The sequence below is a fragment of the Tyto alba genome, unplaced genomic scaffold (assembly GCF_018691265.1).
Source record: "Tyto alba isolate M040663 unplaced genomic scaffold, T.alba_DEE_v4.0 Super-Scaffold_9, whole genome shotgun sequence".
Classification (NCBI taxonomy): domain Eukaryota; kingdom Metazoa; phylum Chordata; class Aves; order Strigiformes; family Tytonidae; genus Tyto; species Tyto alba.
In genome coordinates, this window is record NW_024881330.1 from 23,819,647 (window position 1) to 23,836,055 (window position 16,409).

At 35.6% G+C, this 16,409-nt stretch overlaps 1 protein-coding gene across 4 annotated transcripts in view; it reads right to left on the bottom strand.

Moving 5' to 3' along the window:
* VPS13B (vacuolar protein sorting 13 homolog B) overlaps positions 1 to 16,409 on the bottom strand; it is a 471,233-nt gene that overhangs the window by 139,564 nt on the left and 315,260 nt on the right. For all 4 annotated transcript variants that reach the window (XM_042785990.1, XM_042785992.1, XM_042785989.1 and 1 more), the window contains one exon: positions 15,823 to 15,966. In XM_042785990.1, the coding sequence (XP_042641924.1) occupies positions 15,823 to 15,966 (144 nt within the window). The remainder of the gene's footprint in view (positions 1 to 15,822; positions 15,967 to 16,409) is intronic.

Sequence of the window (16,409 nt, forward strand, 5' to 3'; positions counted from 1 at the left end):
AAGCATTTCATAGCTCAGGACTTCAAAGATATGGTACCAAATGCTGCGTGATCTGCTATTCCCTGAAATGAAAATTCAAAGCTTTAAAACATGGGGCAAAACTGAGCAGATATGCAAGATCTGATCAGTAATTGTGCAAACTACAAGAAATACAAAATTCCCTGAGAAGTATTTTATTCGTTCACATTTCAATACCTACTGTTTCTGGGGCATTACTGTTACCATACACTAAGTTTGCTCTGCTTCTAGTCATTGCAACAAATATCAAATGCATAATGAAAAAAGTCTTTAAACCCTCAGGAAGCTATCTTTATGCAACATTACCATTTTTTATGTGCCAACACACTTTTGGATATCAAGACATACCTAAATTCATCTGATTTATATAAAATACAGAAACCAAGACTGTTTTGGCTCACTAACAGTGATTACCTTAGACTTCAGGAATCAAAAGACAAAAGATAAACAGCTTCTTCAAAAGAAACTTGTAAATGAGGATGCCAACTTCTCAGAGTTTCAACATACTAAAAATACTTCCAATTACACAAGCTTTCCACAAGGATACTAACCAGTCAACACAACATCTGTGCAACATGTGCATCTGCCGCTTCACACTTTGGCTCTCTGGCTTCTTAAGTAGTATTATTTGGAACTTGTTTTACCAGTTTTCTGATTGTTATTATTTTTAAACAAAATACAAATGGAAAACAAAGTTATGTGTGTTTTCAACAAAAAATATGGTACTATTTGATTTTTTTTTTCATTCTCCACATAAGTAATACATTGATAACCTTGACTAAAGTTTATTTAAATTGCTCTTCACTCGAGACCTTGCTCTGTTAAAATACTATAGGCAAGAAAGACTGCTATAAACTCCGCTGTCTACCATTCCTTGAAATTTTATGTGTGATAACTGTAATAGCACTTTTGTACATACCACCTGCTGATCATGTTCTTTATCTTACAATGAAGTCATAGCAAGAACAGAAAGTTGATGAGACTGCCATAAACAGAAATAAACTACAAAAGAACATACAAATGGTCCTACTGGGTCAGACCAAAGGTTATTCTAGACACCTGTTCTCTGATAGCAGCCATAAGTGGATGCTTAGGGAAAAGAAGTATAAATAAAGCAATATTAGAGAAATACTTCTTCAGTCAACTCTTCCAGACTTCCTAAGCCAGTGTATTACGGGGTATTATAACTCATCAGAAATACTTTCTTAAGCTTAATCTGCAGTGATAGAGAATGATTTATATCTTCTGCAGATATTACTGCAATGTCTCTAATGTGACAAATCAGTACACAGTTTGATTCAAGATGCTAGAAAGGAATTAGCTGCTACAGATGACTTTTCTATGCCTTGCCTCTTTTGAAGACCTCTCAGTTACCAATTAGTTCACTATAATTAGCGTGTTGCCTTTTACTCACTGAAGCGTTCGTTGAATTTGTTTGGGTATCTGAGCAGATAGGAGCTGTATTTCCCCCAGCCTTTCCCATTATGGGCGAAGACTACAAGTAACATTCTGCTTACTATGAAATATCCAATCTTTACCTTAGACTCCAAAAATAATTTTTGTGGTAAAAGAACAAAATGCCAAAGTTGAAGCAATGTTTTCTCCCCCTGTGCCCCGTATTAGTATCATTTATTCAGGAAGCTGATGAGTTGTCTTTGCAATTTATCAGAACACGAGGGTTAGCCTTATGGAACATGTCACATCTGCTGGTGGGGTTTTCTCAAATTGATTGGCCAAGAGCCAGGTCTAGAAGCCATCTGGCAGGCTGACGAGCATTGCTGAGGCCAGTGCTTGGGTAGCCTAGATGGAGTGCTTGAAAGTCAAATACCTAGAAGCAGGTATTACAAAAGCAGAAAATGTTAGCCAGCAGGTCGCGCCTTGAGTTTCTGAAAGAAAACAAAGATCTGACCACACCAGGTTTACCCCCTTTTTGTTCAACACTGCCTCCACGTGAGTGGCAGCTTGTGTCCATTGGCCATTGGCTCTGACTGCAGATTATGCTTGAAGTATATATCAGTTATGAATACAAATTCCAACCAGACACTTCAGTCCCAGATCATCCTTTGTGTGACTATTTTACCAGTACATCTGAGTTCATCCCTCACCAGCTCAATTGTTAAATACAGTTTCTCCTCAACTTTAACAAGAAGATTTTTTTCATGTTTTGGGGGAAGAAGTAACTTTTTAAGCATTTTTTTAATTTGTCCAGGATCTACTGTATTCAAACAGGTAGCAAGACATAGGTAAATAACAGCAAGCACATTGAAAAAATTTGGAAGCTTTCTTCATTGCTGAGGCAGAAATAACAGAATGCCAGAAAGGGGCAGGGGAGATCTGAGAAGGATCCAAAACAGAGACAATTTTTTGGTTTCTCCTTATACTGTGAGCAAACGTTTCCATATTTGTAACAAGTGATTGTCGAGTGTTGCATTCCTCACTGCAATTAAAAACTGGTGAATAAGAAAAGAATGATGGATGGAAAAGATGATGAATTTGGCTCTGATTCTTTCAAGAAATTGCTTATGCTGGTTTTTTATTAGTATATTAGCTACTTATCTGAATTTCAGATTGTATGGGATTGGTATAGACCTGTAGCGTACTGAAGTACACATTTGGGCTAACAGAAAATAAACAAGACTATGTAACCTGACAAATAAGAATGGAGGGGATAGGGAGAAACACACTTGCAGGAGACAGAAAATAAGTGAAGGCTTTGGATTACATCCTCTGGAAAATACTTCAGATATTTAACTTGCCTTGAATTTTAAAATTCACTTGTATTCACTAGCGTAACTGATATATCTCCTAGAGCCATAATCCTCACAGAGATTTTGTGAAGAAAGAGTAGGCATTTGAATGTCCATTTTAAATTCTTCAGGGAAGATACAAAGTAAATGCTCTTTGTATTTATAATTACCTCCAATGTAGATAGTTATTAGATAGGAACATTCTTTAGGGTAAATTTAAGCAAAATTATTTTTTGTGCATTAATATTTTTCCAAAAGTCTGGTCTTACTAGTTTGATGGAGGAGTACTTTGTACAAAAAATAGTTGGTATTGACCTCAATGGACATATTTGATTGAGGAGTATAAGATTTACTGACTTGCAGTAAAATGTTACCCATGTATGCCTACATGGACAGCAGCAGACCAAGATGAGTGTTGGTTTGTATTTCATTTCTTTTTCAAAGAGAAGTTCTTGTATTTTCCACTTCTAAATGCTAGTATGACAAATAAATGCTCTCTTGCCAAAAATCTCCAGGTGGTAAGAGATGGACATCAGGAAATGGATTTGCCAGACTAGGAAATAAACTCTTTGAGAACTCAGCTGTTCTATCACTGATCAGCAGTAAAAGTAGTTATCATTTACATTGGAAAGACTTTTACCAAAATATTAAAAGTTCTTCTAAGAATGAGGAAATATGGACTTTTTATTAACATTGCACCTATTCTTAGGTGCATCACTGAACAAAATCAGGACATTCATTCTTCTATTTGTATTTCTTTTCCTAGCACTGTTGTTTCTGTTCTCCATGTGCAGGTATTATATCTTCCTCTTGTAAGAATTTGGCATATATTAATTCTGAAAAAGTGAATAATTATGAAAAGGCAGCAACATTCTTTACCCCTCAGGTAATTTATCAAACACCACATATGTGTCCCTACTCTAAGCCTGTCAAGCAGATCAAAGCAATATTCTTTGCAATAATAGACTATACTTTATGAAGAAGTCAGTACAATAGGTCTACTGTACATCAAAGATGAATTTATAAAAGAATATAAAGCTAGGGCTTATAATAAGTAAAAACACAGCACTGGAGACCTGGCATGAAACTCTTTACAGAATATTAAAACACTTAAAGAAATAAGAAAGATTTACCTATAAATCATCACTTCTTTATTATTTTTGTCTACACTGATCTTTACAACATTGCCCTATAAACCACCAAATACAGCCCATTTGGAAATCACACCTTTAAAGTTTAAACAAGGGGTTGCTATTTTGGTGACTGCCTATATGTATCCAAAGTATAAAACAGAAAACCACAATGTATTTTATTTTTGAGGCAAGAAACAATTATTTAATCATCTATTTACCAGGAATTTCCAGTGAAATCAAGCTTCCTAAGATTAATAATGTTTATAGCTGCTCAACAATCCTCAGGATTTACCTAGTTAAATCTTTGGAAGAGAGGGAAGTTTTTTCATTTCTTGACTGTTGCTTTTTTCCCTATTTTGTTCCATTCTTCTCCTTCAATACACATGAAAAACATTTTTCCAATGAGATTCAAAGCCAGGATACACCCAGTGTAATTTCTCTTTATTCTTCCATCTTTAAAATATAGTTAGCTATTTCAAATATGTTTTCCAGATAAAAGGGAAAAGTGGTAACACACACTGCCACTCTGACACTTGGGCTTTAACAAAAATTACTGAATTTCTTAAGTCAGATTGTAATTTTTAAACAAGAAATAAGATGCTTTTTTTTTTTTTTTTACCTGGAAAAGAACTACATATTGGAGAAGGTTATGAATGACTATAGTGGATTCTCTATCACTGAATTATTTTATTATTTTTAGAAAAATATGGAACAGACAAAAATTTAAAAATGTAATTTAAAATCTCTCATCTAAAGATGAATTAATTGAAGAAAATCTTACACTCTAGGGTGATTCAAATCACAGTGAACTGTCACTTCAAGCAAAGATTCTATAAAACTCTTAATTATCAAAAACCCCTAATGCAAACACTAGCACACCTGTCAGCTTTGCTACCAATGTTAGACAGCTTTCCAAAGGAAATCCTCTTTATTTGGCCAAATCAGTTTTAAAGCCATTTATTTCAGCCTTAACACTAACTACTTGTCTTATTCAGGCTACTCATAAGACTCACCTGTCTGAAACTGTACCCCTATCTATTTTCCAATTCATACTTTTAATTTTATTTTGGAAATGTATCTGTTTTCATTAAAGTTTGTTAAATCTCCTGATTAACTTAAATTCATAAATCAGTAAAAACTCCAGTGATTAGCTCTACCTTAAATAGTGACTAAAATTGAACAAATCCAGTACCAATACCAATCCTTCAAAGCCCACTTGATGCCTCCACAACAAAAGCCATGTGCCGTGATGATTAGGTAATCCCTTAATAAAGTCAGACTCATTGTCATTGATGAAACAGTGTCATTCAATGTAACCATGCTTGGAAAAAATTAAAAGCAAGTGGATTGGCTTAAGTTACTGAATTAATTATTGGTTATTTAGGTGCCTGCAGTGATCTAATATCATCCTAACCTGCAATGCCAAACTGCTGAAAGAAGAAAGTTAAGAACAGTTCTTGGCACTTCAAAGATTACAGTAGGCTAATCAGTAAGTTAGACACAGAACTCTAACAGTAACTATTATTCTGCTTATATAGCCATAATAGAATATTCCAGAAATTCAGCAATGCCAAAACTTCAACTCTTCTATTTCAGTAATAGAGCAACTACAACAAGCAACTACATTTTGATCTTATGTTCAAGGCACATGTACAGAATTCTATTTTTAATTGTAATGTTCTGATAAAAACTAACAAACATCAGCATTATGTCTTCTAACCCTATTAAACAGTTTTTTATGTCAGTAGAATTAGAGATTAATCCACTGAATTCACATTGGGAAGAAAAAGCATGTTCTGAGAAGGCACAGTCTTACTAACTGAATAATTGCAGTTTACTGGATTAAGGTATGTCTGTAGGTTTTGAGACCCATATACAGATTGTCCCCAATTATTAACATATTTAAAGGAAAAATCAGACATACTATAAAAGATATAATAATTCTAATTACTGAGAGAAGCTGGCAAAGAGCCTACCTTTACCTAACTACTTACAGACAGAGATGGAGTTTTATTTCCTGCACTATTATATGTTCTTTGTAACATTTCATTAACTATAGTTACATTTATAACTCTTCAGATGTCTTTGCAGAAAGCACATAATAAATTCCCATGTAGTGTCAAATCAAAATATTCTAAATTGTGGTCTAGCTTTGTCAGATAATTCAGTGGTAAGAAAGAACTAGGAGACCTCTTCCATTTGAAGCCTAAAGAGCAAAATTAGAATTTCAAGACTCCCTTGAAGAACTGATTGCAACAGATTCCTAGTAACAACAAAATCAAATAAATATAAAGACACAGAACTATTTTAATACTGGCCTCATTTGAGGGTCAATATTCTTTTTTATCTATTATAAAAACAGAGATAAAATTGAAAAGGAATCCAAGAAGTCCTCTCAAGCAGATATCAAGTAGCAGGCATGTTTTAAAAAATAGGAAAAAACAGTATGGTCACTTATACTAGGAAATTGTTGATGACTATAATAAAAAATATTTTCAGGATGTAACCTCTGCTCTATTTCCCTATTTCAGAGAGTCTTTAAAATACAGGGCCTACATTTCTTAGGTTTGTGAAGTCACTGGTTGGAACATAAAGTTATTAGGCACATAAAGACTTGTAATTTTCTGCTTGCATGCTTTTTAAGGGGAGAAAATGAATTTGTTGCACCTACTTTGCACCAAAAAAGGCCTGCATTGGAAATGTCATTAATATAGCAATATACATTACTAAAATATAATTGCTCTATTCAGAGTGGTAATACAGCTAATTTCTCTTCCCAGTTACTCCAAGTACCAGTGCACTTTATCAAGAGTAAAACAAACCTCAGATAATCTACACTAGTAGCTTATAGTCATGTTTTCAAACACTGAGAGATTACAGAAATATCTATTATTAAGGACAGGCATACTCTAAATTACAGATATACCCTCTCACAAAAGTCTGTAAAGTACTTACAACATGTACAAGGCATGTTTTATGTTTCCCAGCACACATCACTAAGGATTAAAACATAGTTAATTTACATCCAGAGTGAGATCCAGACAGAAACTGTTATATTTTGTGCTGAAAACTTATCCATTGTAATACTGCTGATTTCTACTCTGTTTGCAACAAGTCAATAAGAATATGGGGAAAAGGCAACCACTGCATTCTTCCCCTTCTCTTTAGAGAAAGAACATCATTGCTCACAGCCAGACATGTAATGACAATCTCATAAATTATTTATTCCTATAAATAATGAGCTGTATATGCATCTTTTTTTTTTTTTGTGTGTGTGTATTGTACTGAATGCCAAGTGAATTACTGCCTTTCCAAGACCTAAACCTAAAGTTCTTAATTTTATTTGAAGCCCAGCTTTAGACCATTGTGCTGCCACAGGAGGCTGGGGGAGGAAAAGCACAAATGCAAATTTCCTATTTGTCTAAAACTTTAAAAAACCCACCACAATTGCTTCCCTGACTCCAAAGGTTAAATGTTTATTAACACATCAAAACAGGCAGCTGTAAACTCAGGGTATTTCCAATCATAATTACTTGGCTGTTTAGAAACCCATCCATAAGTTTATCATAATCAAGTATGAATTTTTATTATAATTTAAAATCTGAAATTTTGTATTTCAAATTCACGTATGTACACATATAGTCCTTGGCTAAAGGCAGGGATGCAAAAAAAATCCATTTACTATAACCGTGATATTTTAAAAAGCTAAATTACTATTATCCCATTAGATTACTAATAGATTTTTACTACCTTTACATTTAGACAAAATTTCATCATATAGTTTTAAGATTTTTTCAACGTGGTTTAGAAATAGAAATGGCTTTGTTTTTGAATGCAATGTCCACTACTAAATGAACTCACACACTGTTAGAGAACCCTACATTTCTCTATAAAACATTAATTATGTTGGCTGAACAGCAGGGACGAGTGTGCATTTATATAAAATTTATATAAAAAAATATTCTATTTTCAGTGAGACATGCAATATCCACAATATATAATGCAAAACATAGAAAGGAAAAATGTTTTCCTTCCAGTGACTGGTACCAAGCAGGTCGTATCCCTTTATGGTACTAAACATCTGTTGGGCGTGAATTAATTTCAGCGGCATAGGTTTTCTTAATGAGCAATGTGCCAAAATTGTGATACCATGTGGAAAGCCACCTGCTTTCAATCTGCTTAAATCCAGTCCCTTGAAAAGTTTCCATGCCTTTTCTTGGTATATCCTCACAAATTAAAAAAGACAAATTAAATATTAATTATATAACAGTGAGAATTCACCTTAGAATAAGACAAACAGGAATATTCAGGAATGTCACAATTTTGTTACTGCATTTTTTTTTTAGATATGCTAAGTTTGCTTGTATAAAGCATACTTCATTTATTTCCTTTAAAAATAAAGAACAAACAAACTCTTCAACTCCTGCTGTTGAAGAGCCACAAATGGATGTTCAACTTGGCCAGTAAGATTGCTTTCTTTCCAACAGGTTAAATAAGAAAAAGCTCTCTAGGCATGAGCCCCAGTCAGGTGCAACAGAGGGAGGAGGTGATGAGAAACCTGCTGGTTCTTTGAAGTTCGTTCACAGCTTAGGCCTCAGGGACCAATGAACAAATCTATCAGCAGTGGGCTCTCTTCTAACAAGTAATTATATTACTGAGAAGTAATTATATTCCTTGTGAGAAGTAATTACAAGACAACTGTAATTGTGAGAAGTATTATTACAAGATGAGTCATTAACTACTGATAATCCCTCACTGTTTATCTAGGGTAAAATAAACTAGACCAAGCATGGAAAGCAAACCCATGTTTCTAAATTATAGTGAAAATGTTTCAAATTTAACTCAAAACTGTGAAGTTAGTAACTGACAAAAAAAAGAGAAAATCTAAAAAAAAACCCTGTGAATATTCATCATGAAACAGCAATGGCTGTATCATTGCTAAGATGATTAATTTTAGAGGGGGGAGGAAAAGAGGAGGAATAGTCATGATGACAGCTGACTGAGCTGAACTTCAAATTAAATTTTAAAATGTTGGGGTTGTTTAAGTTCTGACTGTTTTGGACAGAGACTTAAGAGCAAGACACTTGAAAAATCAGAACTGTATCAAGGTAATAAGCTCATGACAGATAAGTGTGTCTCTGATTTCAAACCTGCTCCCCATTTTGATGGGTTTTCTCATAAGACTTGGAATATTGTATACAGAGAGTATTAGATTGTGGCTTCAGGTAATCCAGAGAAAAGTCTGTTCTGCAGATAAAAGATTCCCACTATTGATAAGCAGTGCAGTAGCTGGGAACAAAAGCTCAACTCAGTGTGTGTGTAGTCAACTAAGTTTCAGTGGGATAGGGAAGAAGGTCCTCACCTAGGTAAATAATTGATCAATTAGTCTAGATGAATCAACTGCAAGTAAGAGTATAAAGCCAGTTTAGTGATTCGTAGTTATCAGTGTAATCCCATAGTGATCAATGCTGGCACTGATCACATTCAATATATTCATGAATGGAAAAAAGAATGAAGAGCAATGTGAGAAATTTTTCTAAGTATAATGACTGATTCAGGGTAATAATGACAAGGGCCAGCTGTGAAGGACAGAATATCCAAGAATGCTGAATAAAGGGGAAATAAAATAGCAAATTAAATACGATATATGTAAATGTAAAGTGATGCAAGCAGGGAAAAAAACCCCACAGGGAACATAAAGAGATGGCCTCCAAGTCGACTAATATCACCTAAAACCATGTCCCTAACCTTATTACACACAGTTCTATGAAAGGGTCAGGTAGCAGAATCAGTATCAGACATAAAATGCCAATTCTGTTATAAAAAATTACGGGAAAGTGAGATAGAACAAAAGGGAGAACATCACTGTGCCAACATATAAATTCATATGTGCTTGTCTGTATCTTGAATGCTGGGTGGTCCAGTTCTGGTCTGGACCATGCCCCACTTATTCCTCTAAAATGGACACTGTAAAACTGAAAAAGAGCCAGAGCAGGTTAACAAAAATAACTAATGGAATGGAACAGTTTGTAAGGAACAATCCTATTAAAAAAAACCCCAAACTAGGGCTCTTCAATCTGGAAGAAAAGAGACACTGAAAACAGAGTATGACCCAAGTATGTAAGATAAACTGACCCAGAGATGGTAAATAAGAAATATTTTTTTTCCTAAGGTAAAGAACTTGATTCAAGATAAGTAAAAATAAGAAAAAAAAAAAAAAAAAAAAAAAGGGAAGGGGAGGGGGAAGGTGAGAGGGTGCTGGTGTTCCCAGTGCATATAGTTAGCTGTGGAACTCCTTTCCATACTCTACTGCAGATGATGAAAGTTTAGACGAGTTTCAAAGGCAACTGGGCAAATCCATGAGAAAAAAGCCACTGAAGACTATCAAGTACATAGATATCATCACTATTTCTGCAAGTGTCTGAGCTGCAGAGCTATAATACATTATAGCTGGGAAAATACTGTAGAAATACATAATTAATGTATCTCTTTCCAAGTCATATGCTAATGTAGGGATAAATAAATGAGCCTCAGTTTATGCCACTATGGCTGCCATTACTATATCATGTGTCACAAATATAAACTATATTATCTAGTCATGTAAGTCATATTTATCTAGTTAGTGATGGGTCCGAAATCTTTGTATTAATTCCTTTCTACATTCTCTGGAGTAAGCTCAAAAATATTGATGATTTGTCACAAGGAAATACTTGTGAAAATTTAGGGTACTTACAAAAAAAGACCAATCTAGAAACCTATAATGGTGCTTTCTAGACTTGACAAAACAAAAAACCCCAGGAAAATATGGTACAAAAGACATAAGTATGCCATCCCTTCCAAAAGACGATCCAGGAAAAATGCAGCAGATTTTGAACAAAAGGAAATCTGCCAGTGAAACTATCAAGCACCAAAGAAAATCTTCAGATCTGTTTCTTTATTAGTTTTTTAAGTTAAGAAAAAAACCTTCAGAAGGTATCATGATATTCTGAAGAATTTTCCTTCCTGTGTGAGAAACAGGACAAGTCTTCAAATAATTTCAGAAGGCACAAACCCATATTTATCCTTGCTTTTATTATTTATATTCTAAAACAGAGCAACTTTGCACAACGAACATACTGGAGAACTGCATATGAACACCATGAGCAAGTCATGTCAAGATTACTGGAAGTTTAGACACATATGCATGGATTTTTGAAACTAAGTAGACTGTAGGAGACTAAGAAGAAAGAGTGGAATCAGGAGACTGGAAAAAGGAAAGAATGTTATATTAGCTTTATGAGTTAAGGGTGGGGCTTTTCTGTGGGATACTGGGCAGAATACATACACAGATCAAAGAGCATCCCCATCTCTGGCTTTCTTAATCATGTGGTTCATGCCTGCCCTCTTAAAATATGTTTTTTATTTTGTTAAAAAGTATAAATATTTAACTTGCTTGAAAACATTGGTTTTAAAAATAGTCATATGTTATTCTTTATATACAGTTGGTTTTAAAGTAGACTTAATATGATGATTACTTGATACTAATGAATAAGAAAAATAATTACTGTTGGTAAATCCACATGCCCTAGGCAGTCTTAATATACTGAAGTTCCTCTTTATCTAATAAAAAGACATTTACCTGCTTAATAATTTTTAGGTTTCAGAGAATGAAATTCATTAATTTTTGCCATTTTAACTAAGTGTGGCTTATTTTTTTTAAATCCAAGGCAGATGAATAGAATTTACTCAACTCAAATTCACATAAATTAGAAATTAATAGGAAGTTGTTATGATTACTTCAAGATTGTAACATTAGAACCAGTTCCAATCATAAAACCACAGCAGGTACTCTCCTGATATGAAAAATCAGTGAAGTGATCCCAGCTCAATATCTTTTTGTCATGTCCCTTGGTAATGTTCTATACCAAAGAAAATTTTTTCCTAACATCCTTTCATCTTTAATTATATAACTCCTTGTATATCTCCATAATTATACAATTCTAGTTGATTTTACCTCAGCCTTGATGTTTGCACTTCTCAAATATTTGTGGCTTCACAGCTTCAAAATCCTGATCTTGCAGCCAAGGTGTATGCATTTGACTCTTATGATTCACCCCATGCCCCATAAATCATACCCAGAATCCCCAAATGTTTTGTTGTCTTTCTTTGAAATACTGGTTAGCTTCAAAGGGCTGCTTGCTGTAAGAGCTGTCATCAGCCCACATAGCTGGGACCCTTGAGCGCTCACCTTGCTGGAGGAAGAATCAGCAGGGAGGCCTACAGAAAGACTGGTAGAGAGAAGCAGAAAGAGACAAGCTTTATGTATTTGTAGTTTTTAATTGGATATTTACTGCAAGCAGTTGAAACTACTTGCTCTGAAAAAATGCAAAGCATTGCTAAGTATCAAAAAGATGAACACAGCTAAGTGACAAAGTTAAGATGAACAAAGCAAAGCATCTGCCTGACATGCTTTGCCCTTCCTCAGAATCCACAAAGCAGATATCAGATTGCCTGATAAAATGGCTGGATTTGCGGACAAGCGTAGAACAGTGGAGATCATTTACCTCAATTCTGGCAAGGCTTTTAACACTTTCACAATATTCCAAAGTGTAGCTGAACTCTAGTTACAGAGTGGCATTCCTCAGGTTTGATCATGTTTAATCTCTTCATTAAAGACCTTGGCCATAATACAAAATATACCCAAAGAAAGTTCACAGATGACACCAAACTGGGGGAGTTGTTGATACACTGAGGGGTGGGGCTGCCATCCAGAGGGACATAGACAAAATGGAGGAAAGGTTTAACAGAAACCTCATGAAAGTCAAAGGTAAATGCAAAATCTTGCACCTGAGATGGAAAAATCCCAAACCAAATACAGGCTGGAGGCTAAATGCTACGGAGTAGCTTTGCACAAAAGAACCCAAGGGTCCTAGTGGACAAAAAATTGAGTATGTGATAGCAGCATGACCCTGTACTGTTGAAGGGTAAGCACTGGGCAGCATTAACAGCATAGCCAGTATATCAGAGGTGAGATACTTGTGAATTAACGTCTAGAGTACTGTCTCAATAGTAGAAGAAAAAGAGGGACAAACCTGAGTGGGCAGAGGATCAACAAGAGGGTTAACAGGTTAAAGCATGGGATTTATTGAGAGGGCGAGAGCTAGGTTTGTTCAGATGGAAAATAGAAGGCTAAGTATGATGGTGGGTATCAAATTGCTGTTTCCAGTTACCTAAAGCAGGGTTATGAATAAGATGAGATCAGACTGTTCTTAGAGATGTACAGTGATATGCTGAGAGGTGTCGTGGTTTAAGCCTGGTCGGCAGCCAGCCACCCCGCAGCTGATCACCCACCTTCCCCCGCCCCCCCCACCTGGGAATGGGGGAGGGAATTGGAGGGATAAAGGAAGACTTGCAGGTTGAGATAGAAACAGTTCAATAATGGTAATTAACAGAGAACAATGACAGCAATAGAAATTATAAATGGGCAACGCACAATGTAATTGCTCACCACCCGCTGCCCAACACCCAGCCCGTTCCCGGCTGGCGATCCCAAAATACCAAGATCCCGCAATCGCAATCCCAGAAGTGAGAGAGAGCTTCTTCCCAACCACCCCTCCTCTATATACTGAGCATGACGTTCCATGATATGGAATATTTCATCGGCCAATTTGGGTCTGGTGCTCTGTCCATGCTCCCTCCCTGCTCCCTGTGCCCTTGCGCACGGGCAGGACACGGGGAGTCGGAGAGTCCTTGAAATCTCAGCAGCAGCTGAAAACATCAGTGTGCTATCAGCATTCTCCTCATATGAAACCCAATGCCAAATCCAAAACATAGCACTACTCTAGTTCCCAAAAAGGAATATTAACTCTATTTCAGCCAAAACCAGGACAAGAGGCAATGGTTAAAAGTTGTATCAAGCAAAACTGTGAATGGATATAAAACAAAAAATCTGCCAGCGCGAAGGTACTTAAAACACAGGACATTTACCCAGAGGAGCAGTGCAACCTCCTTCCTTGGAGATAAAGAAAAATTAGACTGAACAACACACTGAAAATCCTGATCTAGCTTTGACCTTAGTGTTCTTTTGAGCAAAGGGATGGTCTCCAGGGGCATCTTCCAACCTAAATTATGTTTTGATTCTTTCAATGAAATAATTAGCAGGTGTGAAGTATGAATATCCATGTGCAGGCTCCAAACTTCATGCATTGAGATGCAAACAGCAGCATACAACTGGTGTATTACGTTTCTCTCTGCTAACTAAAGGAGAAGCATGACCATAATTAATAAATGTGCATATATTAGAGAGTGGGGTGGCTTCATATAGACACATGATACTACAGGACACTGAAGAAAGAACTGGAGAAAAAATAACCAACTATTGGATTTTACATCTTCAGTATAGTAAATCAAGATATAGCTCTACAACTTATTAAAGAGAAGACAAACACCACCTTGAACCAGAAATATTCCCATTGCTCTTTACAGGAGACTGCAATAATGCAAGGGGGATAATCAGTGAAGAACAAATAGGTATCTTGGGATGTATTCAACAAAAACCTTTCTGAAATTCTGTAGTAAATTGCTTTTAAGTTTGTAAACTCCACATCAGTCATGCAGCACTTCTGCACAGCGCCAACTCAAAATTAAAATTCTTGGCACCCATTCAAATCTTCTGATTCTATCCAGTCCATTGACAATGGGAAAGCAGTGCTCCAAGAATTATTTATTGAAGAAATTCCCATATAGACTTATTTATAATGTTCATCTCCAAAAGAGGCCCTGTGTCTGCAAAGTATCCAAGGAAAAGAAAGATACACGGCATTTCTTTTCTACATGTTTCAACATGGTAATCAAACAACGCCCTTTATTTCCCCTCTATCCCTGGGAAGGGATAAAGGATTGGGGGTGATGTGATGCCTAGATTAGCAGATACAAACAACTTCGGGCTTTTGAGAATGTGAAGAGAGAGGACTGTAAGTAGTCTGGCTACGCTAGAGCATTCATTGCTTCCACCCAGACTCATAAATCTGTGAAATTCAGGAAAGGAAGGAGAAGAGTTTCTTCAGGACTCCCATTAGCCAGATTCTTGGAAAGGAATAGTTGATTGTGTCTTGCTCTCTAACTCTCTAACTCTTCTTATTTATGAAGATTTCTCAATGGGTGCAACAGCCATTCCAGTGGAATTAGTGACTTGTCCCATATTAACTTCTACTGTCTTAAAGATGCTGTCAGCCTGACTAGATTCCTGGTTTTGAAGCAAATACATACATATTTTTTCTTAGGGCAAAAGCTTCACTTTCTTTTCTCCTATTGTTTTTCTATCTGCCCAGAAGGTTAATAATTTAAACTTGCAAGTCTGACACATTCAAGAGATGGTTGCTGAACATTGTAAGATTTCAGAAAAAAGGAGAGATTAATTGTTCTGAAGGTGAAGGACCCTTCATGATGTACCCATCACCATTTTACTGAAGAAGTATGAGAATATTCAGAGGCGGATTGAATCTTGGGAATTGCATGAAGACAGTTAAGGTGAATAGTGGCTACCAGGGACAGAGAAAATTTTATAGTTTACTGGCTTTAGTGAAGAACAGTGTAGTATGTGAACTCATAAGAAGATGCCAAATCATCAATAAAAGTTAAAGTTAAATGCCAAACCTCAAAAACTACTTCAGAATAATTTCTTTTAGCATTTACATAGGAGAATTCTCCTCGTACAGAAGATGTTAAAGAACCACCTTAGTCTAATTTACTGAATAATATTCTTGTTAAAATAGTACTCATCCTATTGTTAGAGCAACATTATAATGCATTTTGAAGCTGACCAAACAAACAATAATAAAACATGTATTTCATTTACTTATATAATTTTGTCTAGATGATGCAAACACCTGATCAGAGCTACGGTATTCTAAAAAAACAGGTGCAAAACAGGAAAAAAAACGTACTTCAGTGGTGCTACTGGAAGGTTCCAGTCCAACCATATTGGCTTGTACCAGCTGCTGAAGAAGTTGTACTTGAGCCACACTGAGGAAGAAATCCAGGTTTGTTGTCACATTCACCTCCAAAGAATGACCACACACCAAAATTTCCTGTGGAGAAATTATGGGTAAATATTAGATAACAGCTACTGGGGAAACAATTTTCACATTTTATATAACTATATTGTGATACTCAGCTGTGGTCAATGCTTCAACACTGTATATAATATTAACCCAGTCATTTTAGGAGAAAGTGGTGTCTCAGGCTTCTAAACAAGGATGTGGCTTATTCTTTGCTTTGCTTTCAACAGCATAACTATTAAGACAAATTTTGCAAGAAAAGCATCTCATGTGTGAGGTCTTGTTACCATCTCTTGGTGGCATCAAATAGTGGAGTGTCAGGTTTTGTTTCTTATTTCCTTGGCAATGACTCAAATTCTCTTTTCTTTCCAAGAAAAGGATGTACTTTTTTTAAAAAAAACTGAGCTGTGCTTGATTTATAATGAAATCATGTGTTGGAACTCACTGATAACCAATCTAACTGATTTCTCTTT